Source organism: Pimephales promelas, chromosome 5 (genome assembly GCF_988280905.1).
Source record: "Pimephales promelas chromosome 5, fPimPro1.hap1.1, whole genome shotgun sequence".
NCBI lineage: Eukaryota > Metazoa > Chordata > Actinopteri > Cypriniformes > Leuciscidae > Pimephales > Pimephales promelas.
Window position 1 is genome coordinate 23183558 of NC_142773.1, and position 20226 is coordinate 23203783.

Genomic DNA, 20226 nt, shown 5'->3' on the forward strand with positions numbered 1-20226 from the left:
TAAATGTGAAGCAAATCTTTTCAAAGTTTGCAAAAAAAACAAACTTATGCGAATTAGGTGCGTTGCCATCAAGATGACATCATCGAATGACAGTGGCATTGGTAACAAATTTGTTGTTTTTCAAAACACTTTTTAGTGAGATTTTACATTCTAATAATTCTCGTCTATTGAAGCTGTGCTGCAGCAGACAAATACAGCTGTATTTATATGAAACTTTCAAATGTGTACTTTCCCTAGGGTGCCTTTGTACAACTGGCAAACAGGACTACAGATGAAAACTAGCCCTTGGCTAACTCTGGCATGTTACATGTGTACTGTTGTTAATATGCACTGTCCTGGTAAATAAATAAATAAATAAAATAAAATCAGCGGTAACAGATGATAAGTCACGCGTGTTATTCGGCAAATGCGTCTCCGTCTCCCATTTTTCACATTAACTCCTTTTCACACAAGTCAAAAAGTTGAAAAACTAGACAGTTACAAGCTGGTGAGTTTGATCAAGGTTTGAGGAAAACTCTGCAGGAATTTGGACCTTAAGGACCAGAGTTGAGAACCCCTGCCTTAATAGAGTGCACACTTGCTTTGATCTTCATGATTTGGAAATGCATCTGAGTGGAACAACAGTTTGGTGTGTGTGTGTGGAAGAAAATCCAGTGTTATTCCTGTGCAGATTGGCCAGAGCTGACCCCTGGGACAGACTGGTGCCATCTGACCAGCTGGCGAGAGAACGCCACTGACAGGGCCCATCTTCCCTCCAAATGCAGCTCTTTCCTGCCATTCCCTCCCATTCATTTTCCCTCATCTCTCCCTGCCGCTCATCACATCGACGCTAATGATGCATGCTGGGTAATTAAAGTTTAAATTAAGTTGAGCATTTGCATGGCATTCTAGCTTGAAGATTGGCATGCTCCTTGAGAAGCCACATCGTGACAAAAAAAAAAGAAAGCTAGATCTCTCGAAACAAAAGATGAAGACAGATCTAACAGCTGCGGTCCACTTAGCGTTGTGTTTTCAATACCTCCCGAACAACAGCAGCGAGGCAAAACTAAAAGGAGAACGCCTTTGCTTTCCCACAAGCTTGATGTACTTAAGTTGCACCACGAAATCTTAAGTTATGCATCTATTCCAGATCAGCAACCCAATTTATTTAGCTCTGGGAGAACGCTGTGCTTTCTCTGAAAAGGCCAGCATAAATCTCAGCCTGCTTTTAGAGTCCTCCCCTTATTTGTCACAGCTTTTCTGTTTTATCCCTTTCTTGTGTTTTCCAGTGTGCTGAAGCCAATCTCAGATTCTCTCTTTGAGACTCTGAGTTTTAGAAATACTCTCCAATTCTCAGACACAATAACACACGGCATTGCCAACATCAACACAAGTGGATTGTTAAATAAGGCCGTCAAGCTCTGCATGTTACGAAATCATCTGGTAGGACATGCGTCACTAACTACGCCAAGGTCAGTGCTTTGGTTCTTCTTTAACATGCATAATGACAAAATCTATACTGTGAATGCACAATCAAAAAAGTAAAGACAATGCAAACAACCTTGTGTGCAGAATAAGATTCACGAAACGTGACATTCATTTAATTCAACTGTACTGATTCAAACTCAGAGATAAAGTGAACTTAGCATTACAATAGCAATATGATGTCATTTTGATGAAATCCTTTTTTTGGATACGTAGGGTTTTGAAGGCAATCTGCAATATCTGTTTTCAACTGTCATATCATACCTATGAAAGTGTTGAGTCATAATGTGAATGGCTTGGATTTAATGATTGGTTTAGATTTGCGATTCTGCCTCATATTTCTATTCTATTCCTTCTCTTCTAACGGCATGCCCACCTTGTGCAGTTTTTCATGCATAAAGGAGATTAATTTTCAACTCGTATTCATTGCATTCCAAATTTTATAGAGTGCTTGAATCCAGAAAATTGATATGCAAATAGTCAAGGTTCCGATTCCCTGATTTGCCAATCTGTTACACTGAAAGAGCCCAATCTCAAGCAAGGAGTTACTTCTAAGGAAAGTAAATCAGGGCATGCAGGTAGGTACTGTAAGCCAACTGACAGACATTCCACTTGTGCACTAAAGAATAATTGAGCTGCTACATATTCATCACTGCCCCAGAGACACAATTAGATCTCTTATCTCAATGTTTGTGTTCCTACAAACACATTAGCACCTTTTTCCATGGAAGCGACAAAAAAAAAGAAAAAATCCACTGCTTTACATTCTTGAAGTCTTAAGTACTATGCAGCCATTGAACGCCTCATTGAACCTTATGGAGAAGATTAAGAAGAAATGCAACTCCTACAAGAGCAGTAAATTAAACTGATCACACAGATAGATTACTAATGTGCTATAAAGGTCAATGAAATATTGATGATAGGAAATAGCTATATAAGGCTCATGCTGGGAAAATGTGCATGCTCTATTATTGGTTAGTGCTTCAGCAAAGCATCACTTTTATTATTATTATTCGTCAAGCGTATTATTCTTTCACCCAAACCCTGAGCCCATAACTCATTGTGCTACAACTGTTTGTGCAATGCACATACATGAATGATAGCTTATTGAGTAGAGGGGATCTATGACTTTTATCAAGGATTTGATGTACGATGTATGCCTGGCTGGTGACAAAACGGCCAGAAAAATTCCCTTAGACATAAATTGAAATGCGTTCAGATGGTTAATGTTTCCATATCAAAATGTAATAGAAACTTAAGGGACTCAGACCAGAGAATCACCCTAGCAACTCCATACAAACCAGTCAGTTTACACTTTAGCAACCAAATAGCAATATTCCCTAACAAAATCTTTACTTGGGACACCTGCTGTATCACAACACCAAAATAGCATAACAACATGGGGATGTGAACATTAAGTTGTAAAATGTATTCTTACAGCAATGAAAACATCCAGATGTAGCCTATTTCATAATCACTTCCTTAATGGATGCAGATGCTTGTTTTTATTTATTTATTTATTGGTGTCCTACAAGAATTAAGGGTCATTGTGCATTTTTAACTCATGCTGATGAGAAATAAAAGAAAACAGGAAATAGAAAAAGACTGTATCAACTCTAAATGGAATAAGGTTTACTTGATATGATTCATTGCCAACCTGAAACGACACTCTCAGCCTTTCATTGTCAGTCCACATGATCCAATCTGACTGTAATTTATCACAAATCATCTAAAGCACTTGTGCACTAAACAAATAACTGAGCTGCTCCATATTCATCACTGCCCCAGAGACACAATTAGATCTCTTATCTCAATGTTTGTGCTCCCAAAACACATTAACAGTTTTTTTTTGTTTTGTTTTTTTTCCATGGGAGCAATGCAAAAGCTAATGTTTTATGCTCTTGGAGTCTTAAGCACTATGCAGTCTATGAACAGAACAGATAAGATCTGTAGAAATGTGTCTTAAAGGTCAATGAAATATTGATGAAGGAAAATAGCTGTAACATCGATCATGCAGAGAAACGTAAATATCCGTTTCTCATAGAGTCACAGTCCGTATCGTGGTAAGAAATCTTCATATAGTAACGTTAGCCTAATGAAAATGATAATCTCGTGCCATAAATAAAGGTTCATCATTAAGAAACGGGGAGAAAAAAGACAAACTTGTACGACTTAAGGACCTAATATAAAACACTCGAAGTCTGTCATTGACACTTTGAATTCTACAAACTGATAGTAATTGATCACATATGATCTGACACACTGGTCTGACAGACTGCTCCAGGCGTTTCTTTTTATGCGGTGACATTCCAAGTTGTCCGTTATGTCTTACCTTTCCCAGCCAGGATGCCGCACTGCCCGGAGAGCACCAGGAAAAGCATCGCTGTTATCACGCACATCTTCATGATGAGCCCAACACTTCGAACAGAATGGGATGACCTAATTCTTCCTCTGTTAATCTAAAGAAAACACCACTCTCTCGCTTTATCTGTCCTTGAGCAACGGTGAACTGAAGTCTCGCTAGTGAACTCCCAGCAGCGCGAGACGCGGTCCGAGCGCACGAGGTATACGCGGTCTGTGTGCCTGCGCGTTGCGCGAGTTAAACCTCAAGGATCAGGCTGCTACGTCACTCCTAGAGCAATTAATCTTGACTGACGATAAGGCATTTATTCAAGCCCTGTTTGAATACTATGCTGGTGAATTTTATATTTTGATGCTTTAAATGTGATATTAGAAACTGATTTACATTTGTCTTAATATTTTATTTGATCAGACTGAGGGAGCACAGTCTAAACACACAGCATGATTTTATCAAAACATCCTTCTCATTTATTATTGATATGCTCATTATCTTAATCCAATGACAAGACTTCTCCCAAGGTGGACAGCTGTTGTCCTGTGCCTCCCAGGCACATTAAAAATGACTAACAATAACAAAAACAACAGTGCTGGGAATTTTTCTTTATGGTTTATATAATCATGTTTGCATTTCATTGGCTATGGTAAAAGGTATCTAAAGCATTGCTGTAAATCATCATAAAATATCAAACACTTTCAGTACAACTGCGAATACACACACATATGAGTGTGTATAAGTGTGTAATAAGTGTTTGAGATGCTATTTTTTTTTATGCCATTGTATTAAACAACTGATTTGGTTAATTTTAAGTTATCTTGTCAAATATAATGCATGTAACAGGACATTTTACCATAAAATACTGTAATAAAAGTAAAAAGTATTAATTAGCATATAGCTTATGTAGAAAATCCATAATATAATATAATGCAATATATTTATAAGAGAGCTAATGTGTGTATATAAATACATACATATATATGGTTTTACCACCTGTATTTGGTGTTAATCAATATATTTAACAGCATAGCGTACATCAAATGCTGGAAATCAAAGTTGTAAAATTTCCACGCTGTTTGTTCACATTTGGAATTAACAGAATTTATTTTGATTATGATACATTTCAAAAGTCACACTGATTTGAAATGCAGTCTTCTGAGCTGCTGTAGGCTAATCCGTTTTCTCTAAGACCATTTTCAATCCATATTAATTTCCTTTTTTTCATGGTTGTCCTTGAAAATTACCTTTCGGTGTCCTCCCATGCATTAACCATGTGTGTACTAAATCATAACCTCTTTCCTGTAGAAACTACCACTTTACATGCAGAGTGTGTTCTCAAGATTTCTGTATTCTCATTTCTGATGGCGACTTATGGCCTACCTAAGTTTTCCCCTCAGGTGAAGAAGTAAGGTTTGTCAGCTACTGGGAAAAAGAGCAAGTGTACTGTAGACTTCCCATGTGCCCAGGTTGACTGGAAAAGCTTTTAATGAGTGTTCAGCCATGAACTGAAGGTCTTCTCATTTCCACATACTCTCTTGAGACTGCTACCTCAGTTCAATGAAAGATACCAAAAAACGGTAAATAACGCCTTATAGGCAAAGTAATAAAGTATGGTCAGATGCTATTCGTTATGGAGACACACTTGTTATCTTCCCGGTCAGAAGTGACCGGACACCTAAAAATGAAACTTTCTCCATCCCAGTAAAACCAATGCATTTTATTTTTGTTCAGTAATATTTTTTCTTTTTCATTTTGTATTTTGAGAGAATTTGATGTTACTTATTACTAGTTATGCAATATTTACAGAGACCAGACCTTTTAAATGCAATTTTTGAAGTCCGATCTGTTGAGAGAAAATAAAATAAAACATGTAATTCATGGTGTAACCACAAAATTACTTTCTTTGAAATTTTCAAATACTTTTTGCCATGGTTTATAAAACAAAAAATGTATAAATTTGATGTGAAGTGTACACGTTTTTGCATTATTACAGTCAAACCTGAATACAGAGAGAGCATTTTGTTACAGGTAACATTACAATTCAATAATAAAATAAAATAAATAAACAGCAATGCTTTTTCACAGCTTAATATTATAAATATTAATTTATTAATATTTTTAAACATTAAATTAATTATTATTTTAATCATTTAAATAATTATATATATATATATATATATATATATATATATATTATACTAATTAATTATGTTGTGTTTTTCACTGTTGATGTGGCTGATTTGTAAAGAATTTGTGTTTGTCAATTTCCTATTCATTTCCTATGGTCGGTCACAATTCATTGATGTGTATAAAAAGTGTGTTTGTGTGTGGGTGAGTGTGTCTGTTTTGCACTCTTGGTGTTTTAGTCACCCCTTCATTATTGAAAACTTTTTTTTTCTGCATAGTGACCGATTTGTAGGTTGTAGCCTACTACACACAAAAGTTCTCAGACTTTTTTTTGTGTGTTTTTATCAATTGCCCATTCATTTGCTATGTGGTCGATCATTTTTGACTAAAGAGCACAAGTGTGATTATTTTTGTGTGTTCATATAGGCCTACCTAATGTCATAAAAGTCACCAAGTTTTGTAACCGATGAAGTTGTGATTTTAAAAATTTCAAAGCCTTTTTTTCTAGTTATGTATTAATATATTATAATATATTAAAATCTGCATTGTGTAAATATGACAAGTCATGGCAATGAAAAAGTATAATGCTTGAAAAAGTCAGTCTTTAAAAAAAGGTTTCATATTGAGAAAGAAAACTTTCAGAAATCCATTTAAATTCTAACCCACAACTCATTCTTTTGCTCATTTCATTCCCTATTTTTTCTTAGTTAAATGTCAATTTCGCAAAAGCCTGCGGGAATTTCTGATAATCGTTTCAGTTGCAATGCTTGAAAAAAATGAGCTGGTTTAAAATGCCATATTATTTCCCCAGTCTTCATGAAACCTAATTTACCTGCACAGCTGATAGATTGTAAAAAAACATTTGCGCTCATTCATTCCAATCGTTTGGCTTGTTGCATTTCAGGGGATGCGTTCTCTGTTGAGTAAATTTGCTCTAGGTGAAAGCTTCTTCACTCTTTTATCAACGCATCTGCAAGTCTAAACATCCCGCACAGAGCAAACATGAGAGGAAAGAGCTGAGTTCTCTATACGGGAGGAATACCTGAAGCATGATGTAGGCTACACAGACTCAGTTTCGCATCGATATCCTCGGTTTCGGATTGCAATCTTTAATTACTCCACCAGCAGGATCTTACATCAACAGAAGCAACACCATTGTATGGTTCTGCACCATCGAAGTTCTGTAGCTACAGTACCGATGGTGAGCCATGGCGATTATTGAATTATGACCTTACAAAATTGGAGACAAAACCTTATTCAGAGCAGCGCCATATAGGCTCTGTGAAGGCTGTGAGGGATAAACTTTTATAGGAGGACTATTTTTAATGGCATCGGTTTTGAAAGCTCCTTAATCACTTATACATACATTTCCACCGCTCGAATTGTCTGGGTTTGTCTATTGAAATTTCTCTGAAAGATTTTGCAGTGTTTTTCTTCAGCAGAACAATCCAAAAATATTAAATAACAGTACAGCCTGTCCTGAAGAGATGTTGCTTGTGTTTTTATACCTTTCACAGCATTATTTTCAATTCCCGTTAAAAATCAAAGATGGCGTCGCTGTGAAAGTTCCATGGGCCAAATGTGGAAAGTACTCGACTTCACTGAAAATATGTTTTTTTTTTTTTTTTTAATTCTGTTAAAAAGTTCCTATAGTATAATATGTATTGATATTAAATCAGTTAAATTTTTGTAAAAATTATTTTTTTACATTTACAGTTTACATTATAATTTCATTTTAAGCTTCAGTGTTTTTGCTTTTGTCATTTCTCTTAGTTTTTTTATATTTCTGTAAAAAATATAATTTTATATCTTTTAGTTTTAGTTGGCTAATTCAGCTCAAACCCATTTATTTATAGTATTTATATTTATTTTACTTTATTTACTTTATTTCAATTTCAATTTTTAACAGTTTTAATAGTTCTTGTTTTAGTTGACAGCAACACTTGTCTGGAATGCACAAACATAGACAAGCAAAAATATACAGTGAAAGTTCCAAGTGTGGTCAGACGCCTCTAGCGCTAGACACAAAGACGGGAACTGGTTGTGTAGGCCTATATCAGCGTTCCAAGTCACTTGACACAAAGGTTAAATAGACCTATACCTGTTTTTATTATTGATATTCAATCTTTGTGTCTTAATTCCCACATCTCTCTCCAGACTCATAATATAGGCCTAGCTGTAATATGTCTTAGCTGTGTCTTTTCGCTATTATTGAGCTCTCTAAATAATTAATTCTAATTCTATTTAAAATCTTATGAGAGCAATCTGTTCAAATGAAGTCTGAACTCCTCTCTTGCAGGAATCACTTATTTAGGAGCCACAGCTAGTGGAGGTGATGCATCATCCACAGATATTACATTTTTTATTTGCTTTATGTGTTTTTCACTGCCTCGTTAGACTCTGAATTCATCATTTGCTCGTGGAGTCCATTTTTTTCAGCACCTTGGAGAGTTCTCAGGATCTGTGGCAGTACTACCCACCTCCCAAGAGGGGTCACCCTAGAGTCATCAACGTTTAATTACTGCCTACTGTGACTAGAAACTTCTTGAGGTCGCTTTACAAGGAGTGAGACGTTCTCATCTCATGGCAACCCTGTTGGTGACTGATTCCGATTCGTGCTCTGAAATGTTCTTGCTTGATATTGTACTTTAAGGTAGATTAATATGTAGGTATACATGATGCAAAAATGCAGACTCAAAACAGATGACATTGTGAAGGCCAAACTTAGTCGGTTTATAAGCCCATCCCCTCTGCATGATGCAATGCAAAGAACATGATGACTCCATTTGTGTGGCACAACATTAGTCACATTAGCTAGAGCAGCTCAAAGTATGGATCTTTACAGCCCATTTCCCCTTTAGTAGCTATAATTGTGCAAAGTGCCTTTTTGAAGGGGAACAGAAAGTCCCCTTGAAGGGTGATTAGAAAAGCTTTTTTCTCTCTCTTTCTCCCGCAGGTTGGATATTTATGTTAAAAGGGTAATACATAATGCATGAAAGGCTACGAATGGAACAAGTGAAGGTGGATGTGAATCTATCCTTAGACTATGGAGTAACTGTTTCAATAGAGCCGTTATCAATGTCTTTTGTGCCTCATTAGAGTCTCAGTTCCACATGAATATAATTCACCTCATATTAGGTCTTTAAAGGGATAATAGAGTGTTTTAAGATCGACTTGCTTTCAGAATTGTGCCCATTGAGAATTGTAATAATCCACAAGACTTGCTCCATCAGATTAAGAACCGATAGTTATCATTTGACTTTGAACGAGTCCTTGTCTTTTAAGATACAGTTAGAGCGAATGAGGTCGGTCATTATGATTAAATACAGTGTGAAATCAATAGTCTCTTTCTTATTGAATGTACTGGCCTCTTCTGTTTTCGGCCACTAGTGGCCGCTGTCACACCCTGTAGATAGGAACTGTGTTTTTACATCTTAATGTTCTGGGGGACATTAATAGTGTTACATACGGCTAACGATATAGCATGTAGCATTTGCGTAAACTTGGTGGAGATCTTTGGATAAGGTACACATTTACCTTAAACATTTTGTTTGATTGCATATTTTATCAGACAACGGCATCAGTCTCATAAATTAAATAAATACGTTTCAAATCTGTTTTAAAAATGTAAACGTTAGCTACTAACCTTAATCCAAATTTTAACAGCCAGAAAATTGTAAGTTAACTTAACTTACTGGAAGCTCTCAAATTTAACCAGCTACTTTTATTTTCGTGATTTTGCTGCTCTCCAAACTGTACTGGCCTCATTTGTCCTTATGTTTTGAATATGGTCGTATTATATCAACTCCATGGTAACTTACATGAGTAAGTAATCATACAGTATCAAAGTATGCATATCAATAGCCTGATATCTAGTATCAATGAGCTATGATTGTGTCATGGATACCAACTGCTATAGTTTTCCCTTGTATCTTTTTAATCACATGATCAGCTTTAATAGATTTATTTTATCCATGTGTTTTTAAGTCACCTGTAGTAGAACATAGCCTACGTGTGTTTGGTTCACATTTTGTCATGTTCTTTTTCTTTCCCTATTTTGTACCCCATACACATATGACACATACTTGTCATTGCAGGGTTTTTTTTTTTGTTTGTTTGTTTTGTTTTGTTTTTTACTGTCGGGAATTTACATGTATTCTGGATCCATCCGTCCATCTATTTACCTATTTTAATAATAAATAATAGGTATAATAGGTGTATGTTTGTTTACATTGTATGGTTTAGACAGTGTAGTTTTGTCAACAAAGTGAGCCTTGTCCAGTGTGTAATTTGTAAGCCCTACTTGTTGCTCTATATACTTTGGCCAAAAAAAAAAAAAAGTCCATTGCTTACAAAACAGTCAATTTATCACACTATCTATAAGCGTGTTTTATGTTTAGCCAAACTAAAGCCTTTCAGTGATCAATGAGGGATTCCTCAGAAATATGGTTGACAGCATAATTAACATTACATAAACATCACAATGATTAGCCTAATAATAATAATAATAATACTGATTTGCTATTTGCAATAGTTACTATTTTTCATAGTGTGAATTCATACTATTCATACTATTAATTTATTTATTGTAATGAAACGTAGCCTATTAAATCCAGTCAGGTTGACCTGAAAATATCATAATTATTACTTTATAATAATATTAAAAAACTAAAACTATTAAAAAAAGTACCTTAGTACATAATAATCAATAATCCACAGGCTAATTCACTGCAGAGAGAGTAAAGTCCATTTCAGGCATACTACTGTGACTTATTTGGTATTAAATATTGAGCTGTATGTTTATCCCTCATTAATAATGCTTGGTTAAAGTGTGAGCATTATAGAGTGTCTTGAATATGCATAGATCACATAATTTGTTCCAAAATACTATACTTCTCCATTTCATTGCAAACCAATTAGTTCTGTGCTCATATTGCAAATATTTGCTGCTTTGTGATCAAGGATTTTCTTGATTTGTCGTGTTTTCCAGAATATATGGTGTGAGACACTGAAATGGCTGGCCGTATTCCTCTGGTGTTGCTGGCCTGTGGCTCCTTCAACCCTATTACCCACCAGCACATGCGTCTGTTTGAGCTGGCCAGAGACCATATGCACCAGACAGGTTGGTGCCAACTGTTCATTTTCTTAATGTTGGCAATCAAGTCTGTTTTCTGACAAAACTGTCCTCCTTTTCTCTGTCCCTCTGAGCCTGTTGCATTGAAGTGATTTCTGTTGTTAAAACGTTTTGTTTAGTTGTTTCTTTAATTCTAGTCTGAAGCCTAAATCAGAGAGAGTTATTTTAGTTTTTATTTTATTATAGTTCTATTAATATTTTTAATTACTTTTTATTTTTTTAAATTAGTAAAACTAATAAACTCGAAATTTCAAGATAAATTTCAAGAAAGTGTCAGCATTGTGATCTGACATTGTTTTCTCAGAATCTTTTTAACTTGCAATTTCGAGTTTATATCTCACAATTCTGACATTTTTTCACAATTGTGAGTTTATAAAGTCTAAAGATTTAAAAAGAAAAGAAAAATAGAGTATAAAAGATATAAACTCGCAATTGCGAAACATTCCGGGGAAAAAAAGTCACGAGTTTAAATCTTGGAAATTTTATTATTATTTTTTTTATTATTAGTTTTTATTTTATTTTCAATATTGCTATTTATGTTTTATATATTTTCTCATTTTCATTTAATTTTATATTTTTCAACTAATATTTATATTTTTCAACTAATATTTATATTTTATTTTATTTCAGCTTTATTTCAATTCAGTTTTAGTTAAGGAGGATACTAACCTTGGTCTAAATCTGTGCTTAAATACATCTTTTTTACGCAGAGGCTTTCCTTTGTATAAGGCTGTAAGGAATGAGCGACAAATGCAAAGTTTGTTTAATGCTCTTAGCAGTGCTTTTGCGTTAGATGCATCAGCTGACCTGTGAAAATGTACTTGCATAAGCTAATACCCAAAGTTTACAAGCAAAAAAGGCTTTGTAGCAGATGTAACACTGTGTCTATGTGTTTCAATGCAAGCAAGAATTGCAGCGTTGATTAGATTTGGAACAATTTGTTGTGTTGCACCCCTAGCTTACAGTACAGACATGGTGAAACTGCTCCTCTCAACAGCCTCGACATAGCACACTGACATTTTTGCTTGTGTTTATTTACTGTACGCTGTGTACTTCAAAAACTACTTGCAGAGATAACTTGACAAGTAGCCAAATGGCTTGCATTGCATATTATATTACCTCAAGAGTGTCTTAAGACTTGTTTGTGTGACTTTTAAAAATGAATTGTATTGATAAATTCTGATTTATGTCTTGCACATGCAATTGTACAATTGTAGTCTGATGTGAATTCATCTTGACAATGCAAAATGAAGGCATTAAAACATTAAGCATTCAGCAACTCATTAGAGTATGTCTGTGTATGCAAAGCTTGTGTTAATCAGTGAATTTTGTAGGGCTGTTGCTCTTAGGAAAGGAATCAAGGTATATTTAATAAGCCACTTATTTACATTTTAAGGCAGATGCATTAATGCAAGTAATTTTTTAGAAACACTATTGATATTGAAATCAACCCAAACAAACACACCCCCCTCCTTTCATTGCTCCGCCCACAAAATGCACAAACACACAATGTAAAATAATGCTTTCCGAAAAATTCTGATACTGGATGCTGTGAAACATAGCAAAACCAATGTCACTCATGTATTGAGCAGAAACAACTCAACCTCTTTGTTCATTTTCATGCCTTCCCTCTAAGGTCTGTCCAGCGCTGGAAACCTTTTCTAATATTAACACAGGTCCTAAAGCCCTTGCCTGATCAAAGCGCTAACCCTTCTTTTCCCATTGGTATTCCTATGACCTTTTCTCTTTTGTAATGTCTCTCAGCCATCTCTCTTTCTATAGTCTTTCTTTAAATCTCCCCCTTGCTTACTCTTACTCCTTCCCCATCATGAGTGTCTAAATCCTCTACTGCTGATTGGCTACACGTGTGTTGTGGTGCTCGGTCCAATCCACTTTTAACAGCGTTTCCCATAAATCACTTATGGCACCTTTAATCCAAAAGTCTCTGATGCATTGCATTCATGATATACATCATTACATGCATTCCCTAGGAATCGAACCCATGTTGTTGGGATTGTTATACTGTTATACTGAGCTACAGGAACTGTGGTACCCTTGAAATGTGACAACTGATAATGATGTATTTGACTCAATTTGGGTCAGATATGTTGCCTTTTTCTATCTCGCAGGGCTGTATCGTGTGGTGGGTGGCATTGTTTCTCCTGTCAGTGATGGTTATGGTAAACAGGGCCTTGTTGCTTCGGTACACCGACTTGCTATGGCAAGACTGGCCCTGCAGAGCTCTGACTGGGTTTCCGTAGATGACTGGGAGAGTAAGCAGGCGGATTGGACAGAGACGGTGGTGACCATGAGGTGAATATATATATATATATATATAGAGAGAGAAAGAGAGAGAACAATTTGAGCGAAGAATGAAGTATAGCCCACTGCATTGGCTTCTTACCATGATTAATGTGAATCATTTATCCAGTCAAAAATTTGACAAGACGAGAAAGTCTTTTAACACAACTGTGAAGGAAACATTAACTGGTTTTGACAGATGGGGTGCTAAATGCATATTATATTCCTCCATTATCCCAGAAAAGGCTCAGAAGTTTATAGAGTCATCTTTGATGATAGAAAAGTTGCCCTTTTTTCTTTACGTCAAATTTGAAATATACTGGTGTTGTTCACATCAAACAATATGAAGTTTATTAAGATACGCCATACAGTTACATGATGTTGACTTTAATGAACTGATGGTGCACATTAGGACTTAAAGAGTCTTATATCGCACATATGAATTCCCAGAAGTCTAATTTACACAGTGCAATATATACAAGAATATAAAAGAACAAGACTGAAAAGCAGCTATAGAATATAGATATTCAATATTTCCTGTAGAAATCTTACATGTTGGCTTTATATCTTCAAATGTCGCTTTCAAATGTGAATTCACCTTGCATTACCCTCTACAAACTCACAGTCATCTTCGAACCATCTGAGCTGAGCTAAAGCCAAAACTTTATAGGAGCCGAATCCTTAAATTCCCTGTGTATGAGATGTCAAATAGCCAGGCACTGACGTGACTCATTCCAGCCCGGCTGTCCATCATAACAGCCACAGTTTTCATTCTCCTCGGATTCTGCCACAGAAAATATGAGGCACCCTGTCATCCTTTAGTATTCGGCTTTTAGTGGTTTTCATTTTGTACCCATGCCAAATTCATGTCCCCTCAGTTTTTACCTTGATGGGCCATTCCTCCTCTTGAATCCCTCAGATAGTAACAAGAGACTTTTTAAGGACCCCTCTGGGTACTCAAATTTGTTATGGCAATTGTTAGCTGTGCCCTTAGGTGGCTAATTAATACTCCGATGCCAGGGAGGAGGCTGGCTGTACTTGTGCCAGGGTCCCATGCCAGGACTTTATCTTTCTAGGTTCGCAATTTACTTCCTGGCAGAACTGGATGAAATACAAAATTGCTTATATGCCCTTGCAGTTGACCCCTATGTGTTGAATTACTTGGTTGAGTTTTTGCTATTTTAAAGGACATCGTGCCATACAGGCTCTGTTCTAAAAGCCAGTGAGCATTTTTAAGGTACACTCCTTATGAAAAGGCTGTTGCAAAAAGTAGACATCAACATTGCTTGTATCATTTCACATAGAAAATACATAACAATGAGTTTTGGGATCTGAAAGATTTTATTTATTAATTCATTTAAAAAGCTTTTTATTCAGCAAGATTGCATTAAATTGATCAAAAGTGACAGTAAAGACTCAAATAAATGGTTTTCTTTTAAATTTTCTATTCATCATTTTTATATTAATAATAAGGAATATTTATTGAGCCCCAAATCAGCTTATTAGAATGATTTCTGAAGGAACATGTGACATGAGCTTATAATTCAGCTTTGTCATCTATCAGTCCGTCCGTCCATCATACATTCATCTACCTTATAAACACTCAAATTACTTTCAAATTTAGATGCAGAAATGCAACCTTTTTTTTTGGAATCTCAATTCAAATTCTTTAAAAGGCATTCGCAATTCAATTCTGTACGACAGCCCTGGTTGGTTCACCATAAAAGCTCTTATACCTTAAAATCTACTATTCCCTTTTATACATTAAACACTCGCATGCAAGTGGGCGATATATAGATTTAACAACTGTTGTTTGCTCAATAATTATCTCCTTGTGATGGTTCCACACTCCTTCGCAACACCAAAGCTGATTAAAGCCTCTTGTGAGAGATTGGAGAAGTAAATCTATAGGCTCATGAAATTCAGTGAGAATGTAAAGCTTCTCCCATGTTCATAAGCTGATTACCTAAACAGTATGGCCATTCATGCTCTCTTGTTTGTTTCCAAACACACAGGTACCACTATGGCCAGATAGCCGCTCAGTACGACCACAGCAAGGACCCGTCCACAAATGAGCGACCAGCCTTTGGTAAGCCCCGCCCACCTCTCAGTATGTCTTTGTAAATTACCACAGAAACCTCTCAACACAATTCGGTTTCTTCTAAGCCTCCTCTCTTGCCTAACAGAGCATTTTCCGTCTTTGCTAATCACTTTAGATACTGTAATTCTGGTGCATTTAAAAGAGGCCGTTGTCTTCTTTCTGGCCAGCACAAGCGCTGCTAGGCCTCTTTTCAAAAGTGCTTTTATTTGGGGGTGTTGTAGAGGTGCATGCTAATGAAGTCTAATACCCTCCACGGGATGACTGGGCTTAAGACAAGCGTGCCCGGACTATTAATGAAGCTGAGATTAATAGCCAGGACAACTTTAAGCCAAGACAAGTGACAAAAATGATAGAACACAAGCACACGAAAACCCTGTTATCTTAAAAACCTTTCACAGGATCCCTTGATTCTTTCCAAACCCTATGTTCTGATATCATTTATTTCATCCGTATTTTCTTTAGCTTGACAGTACAGTGAAGATAACAAACGAGCTCCTCCTCATCCGTCTATTACAATGATAAATAAACAAATCAGTTGCTATTAACTTGAAAGATGTTGAAAATGATTGACTTATTCAGAAAGAGATCTGTTTAATTTTTATATTTCATGTTGAATTAGCACAGGGGTTTTATTAAAATTGCCTTCATGCAAGACACTTTTTGGCGATTCAGAGAAATTCGGTACTTTAACCCATTTATGGTTTTCTGGAAACATTAGTGATTGTATTCAAATGTGCACAATATTTTTAATAACTGTGTTTACATGAATGTATGCATTATTAGAATAAGTATGAAAAGGGTGGTGTTTCCACAGACCCTCGCAGTGCACTTCAGGTCTGTTTAGTCACATGGAGTTGAAATAAAGAGCTTTAGTGGGCCTGCGAGGTTCATTTCCTGCCCCCTACCATTCATGTCTGATTAAACAAAAGCCATTTCTCTGACACTTGTTATAGAGAAAGAATTAGAGTTAAAAGCACTCTATTGATTTTTTAATATGCTGTAAATATCCATGCTGAGGGCTAGACCTAGCATTGCTGGCCATGATATGATTTCTAATGAAGCATTGAGAAAGAAATAAGTGATTTTTGTGAAATAGTGAATTTCTGCCAGTTTCATGCAAGGGGTCCAGGAGTGTCAAATGTATAATTTTGTGTATGTGATGCTTTGAGCCACCATAACATTTTTAAAGGCTGGGAAATTCACTAAGCATTGTTTTTTTTTTTTATTGTATTTGCAAACTTTACATTAAAGGAAAGATGCAAATCTGCTAACAGGCACAAAATATGTGCTGAACGCTATTTCCACTGTGTAATTTACAGTATTCCAGAGTTCTAGGTCAGGGAGGATGCAGAAGGTTATGATAATATGACATAAGTTCTTGGGACTGTATAGTATCGCTCTATCACTGCAGATGCTCTTATTATACTTATACTATTTTACTTAATTATATGCTAATAATACTACTAATTGTCTCACCATTGACACTGCATTGTCTTTTGAGGAGCTGCTTTAAAGCTGAAATTGAAGTTGTTTCAAAGTTGATGAATTGACAATAACATTTGTTAATTTTCTGTTCATTACAGTGAATCTGCAATGAAACAATCTCCATTGCATAAATAAATTTGGCTTGACTTGACTATTCTAATATTTATTCATATTTTGAATTAGCTTTAATTTTTATATTTTCAGTTTTCTTTTTTTAGTAAGGTTGTTATATGCACATGTCATTTTTATTAGTTTTTGTCTTTTTTTAAATAATATTAATAATAAGAATTGAATGTCTTTATTGTTTAGTACATATATAGTATTAATATACAATATATTATATTTCTGTATAGCGCTAATACATTTTTAATTTGACATTTTTCCACTAATATTTATATTTGAATTTTTTTCAGCTTTATGTCAATTATCAAAATGTTTAATAGTTTTAGTTTTAAAAAGTACAGGTCTTGAAAGGCACAAGGGTGAATAAATTATGACATTGAAAATGAGCAATCACATTTATATTGTTCAGAAACACTTGGTTCCTTTTATTACAGACTCACTCCAAAATATGGCACTCCAAAAATATCTCTTAGATATCACTGATTTAGGTCTTATTATTATCGTGTCAGTCTCTGGTACAGCCTTAGGCTCTTGCTCTGCACACTGCCATCGTTCAAATGAAGCACCATATTCAGCTTCATAAGCAGTTGTCAGTTTTCTACCGCTCTTTTTGACAACTTTGACAGTATTATGATGAAGTGCTGCTTCCCTTCTACTCCATTTTTGATAACAGTTGAATGGTTCAAAAATAGGAAACAATTCTTATATCATCTTTTGAATACATCAGTAATGTGACCGATTTCCCCCACAGGTGTCCCACAGTTGAAGCTGCTTTGTGGAGCTGATTTCATGGACACGTTTAAGGTGCCTGGTTTGTGGATGGACGATCATGTAGAGGAGGTGGTGGGCCGCTTCGGACTGGTCTGCGTGAGCCGTGGTAACCTGCAGCCAGACCGGGCTATACATGAATCCGACTTGTTGTCCAGGCACCGGCAGAGCATTTTCCTGGTTCGGGAGTGGGTACACAATGAGATCAGTGCTACGGAGATCCGACGAGCCCTACGTAGAGGCCACAGTGTTAAATATCTTTTACCAGACTCTGTCATTGATTACATAAGAGAGCACAACCTTTATACCCAAGACAGTGAGATGAAGAACAAAGACGTTAAACTACGACCTCTTGCCATCCAAGCAATACAAGACTGATGTAGGCTTTGGGGAATTCAGAGCCTGAGGTGGTCTAAAGGCCAATTCCCATTGAACCGACCAATGATAACCAATGGCAACAGACACTTCCCATACTGTCGGCCCAGATCCGGCCCACATCTGGTACATGTGGATTCCACAAGGCCTAGATGTGGGCCAGATCTGAGCCCACTCTATATTGCTGTCGGGTTTTGCCTGATCAGTGTGTTACCTCTTGGCATCTGTTGCCATTGGTTGATGCTTGTTTTTGCCAATTGAACATGTTCAATCCACCTCTGTTGGTGCAGTGTGAATTGGCCTTTAAGGTGCGAAGAATCGGAATCCACGCAATCGGGAACATTGAAGGATTTCCGCACACAGATTTCTCATTAAGTTCAAGTTGGTAACATGAATTTGCAATGTTGACCAATAGAAAACTCCCTGTGAGCAGTGGACCTTTTTAAAAAAAAAGGAGAAAAGTTTTTTCCTTTTTTGCCCCCTTCGAAATTTCATTCACTTTAATCGCTTTAGAATATATGAAGCACACTTTCAAACCAAGTGTCTGTATGTTGGTCAGCACAGCGAATTCGTATGAGAATCAAAATCAAAACCCCTTTCGAGAAACTCCAGATCACATGGATTCTTTTTAGGATTTGTGCGATTCTGATATGTATTCGCCCCGCAAAATTTTGCCCAGCAACTTTACCTGAGACCACCAGTCACAAAAAAAAAAGCAAAATATGTTTCAAATGATTAAAATTCCCTCCTGCCTGTGAAAGCTGCTTTAGAGGAGTTTCATATTTTGTCTTGTGTAAAGTGAGCATTATCCATGACCATGGTTTCCTAGTGTAATATGTGGAGAGGGATTTAGAAATTTATCCTCTCTCTGCAGGAGTTAGATTTCCCAGATCACTGCAGAGCTGTAGGTCCATGTTCAGCAGGTATGAGATTTGTTGACTTTTGCTGAATGTCACAAGGAAGATAAATAACAGAGCCTTTACACTTTGGAGAGCAAACATTGCTTCTTCCATTTCCATTTGCACAGAAAGCGTCATTCATGTTGTCAGGTCCCTAAAGACGTTTCATCAAGCTTTGTCGGTGGGGGGAAAATAGTTTCTGACAAAATAAAATAGAAGAATGTGGTTTGGGATATTTGAAGGGTTGTCGATTTAAATCATTTCATTTTGTCCTTGTATCACCAACAGTGAGTTCTGGCTCAAACCCGCTAGTAGATTTAATGGTGTTTTTTTTTTTTTTGCTATGTTGAAGCCCTCCTGCTGACAGTCTTTGAGTGTGGAGTTTGTGTTTTAAAAGAACGCCTTTGTTCATGCTGTCTCAAAAGAAAAGCTGGTGGAATTAATTCAACAGAAGCAGTCCCTCTCTTCTAGATGGCTCCTGCTTTGCACAGAAGGGTTTCACGCATGTTTGCTAATTCAAAGCATCAGACAGATGAAAGGAGTGACAATTGAGTTCAATCTTTTATCAAGCACAAAACATACTTTTTTTAAAATTTGACGAACAAATAAGACGGATGTATAAACACAATCTATGGAATAAAAAGTCCATCCCCTGTAACAATGAAAGGTTTCAAATGACAGCTATATTTAATGTGAGTGAACTGTTATTGTTTTTTATTAAAAACATTTTCAGTGTTATGAGTAAGAGTATTGTTTTTGTGTTTAGTATCAGTAGCATCATGTTGCCAGATTATATGGTGTGTGTTGTCAAAGTTGAACAGATAATCATTTCAGTAAAAAAAAAAAAAAAAAATTAAAACAAAACAAATAAGCTCCAAACATGTAACGTAGCCTACAAAAAAAAGCATTGTTTTGGCCAACACAACTTACTTAATGCGTATTGATTATTCATATTAATTAACAAATAATAGATATAAAAACAATGTGACAGTTCTTGTGACAACTAGCCCCGGACTGGCACTGTTTCAGTTCACTGCACTTTCCTACAGCTCTTGATTTAATATGACGTAATTACATGGCGTGGTTTCGTATC

The 20226-nt window shown here is 36.0% G+C and overlaps 2 protein-coding genes across 3 annotated transcripts in view; one reads left to right on the forward strand and one right to left on the reverse strand.

The window, feature by feature from the left end:
* The window catches only part of clstn2a (calsyntenin 2a), a 232097-nt gene extending 228033 nt beyond the window's left edge, over positions 1-4064 (reverse strand). The window contains exon 1 of the mRNA XM_039654681.2: positions 3797-4064. Coding sequence (XP_039510615.2) covers positions 3797-3869 — 73 coding nt within the window. The 5' untranslated portion in view covers positions 3870-4064. The remainder of the gene's footprint in view (positions 1-3796) is intronic.
* A 5328-nt stretch (positions 4065-9392) lies between these two features.
* nmnat3 (nicotinamide nucleotide adenylyltransferase 3) lies at positions 9393-19871 on the forward strand. Of its 2 annotated transcripts, none has more exons than XM_039654742.2 (5): positions 9393-9472; positions 10938-11069; positions 13211-13394; positions 15398-15471; positions 17843-19871. In XM_039654742.2, exons 2-5 carry the CDS (start codon positions 10961-10963, stop codon positions 18235-18237), a joined length of 762 nt encoding a protein of 253 aa, XP_039510676.2. In that variant the 5' UTR covers positions 9393-9472; positions 10938-10960; the 3' UTR covers positions 18238-19871. The 2 variants fall into 2 exon arrangements, with proteins under 2 accessions (XP_039510676.2, XP_039510677.2); XM_039654743.2 differs by having other exon boundaries at positions 9412-9471; positions 10927-11069.
* The last annotated feature ends 355 nt before the right edge of the window (positions 19872-20226 follow it).

What these genes read in the sequence shown, in the direction of transcription:
- nmnat3 (XM_039654742.2), top strand. Translation starts at nt 10,961, where the DNA reads ATGGCTGGCCGTATTCCTCTGGTGTTGCTGGCCTGTGGCTCCTTCAAC. An exon ending in AGACCATATGCACCAGACAG is followed by an intron (nt 11,070 to 13,210) that starts GTTGGTGCCAAC and finishes TCTATCTCGCAG; the next exon opens with GGCTGTATCGTGTGGTGGGT. An exon ending in AAATGAGCGACCAGCCTTTG is followed by an intron (nt 15,472 to 17,842) that starts GTAAGCCCCGCC and finishes TTTCCCCCACAG; the next exon opens with GTGTCCCACAGTTGAAGCTG.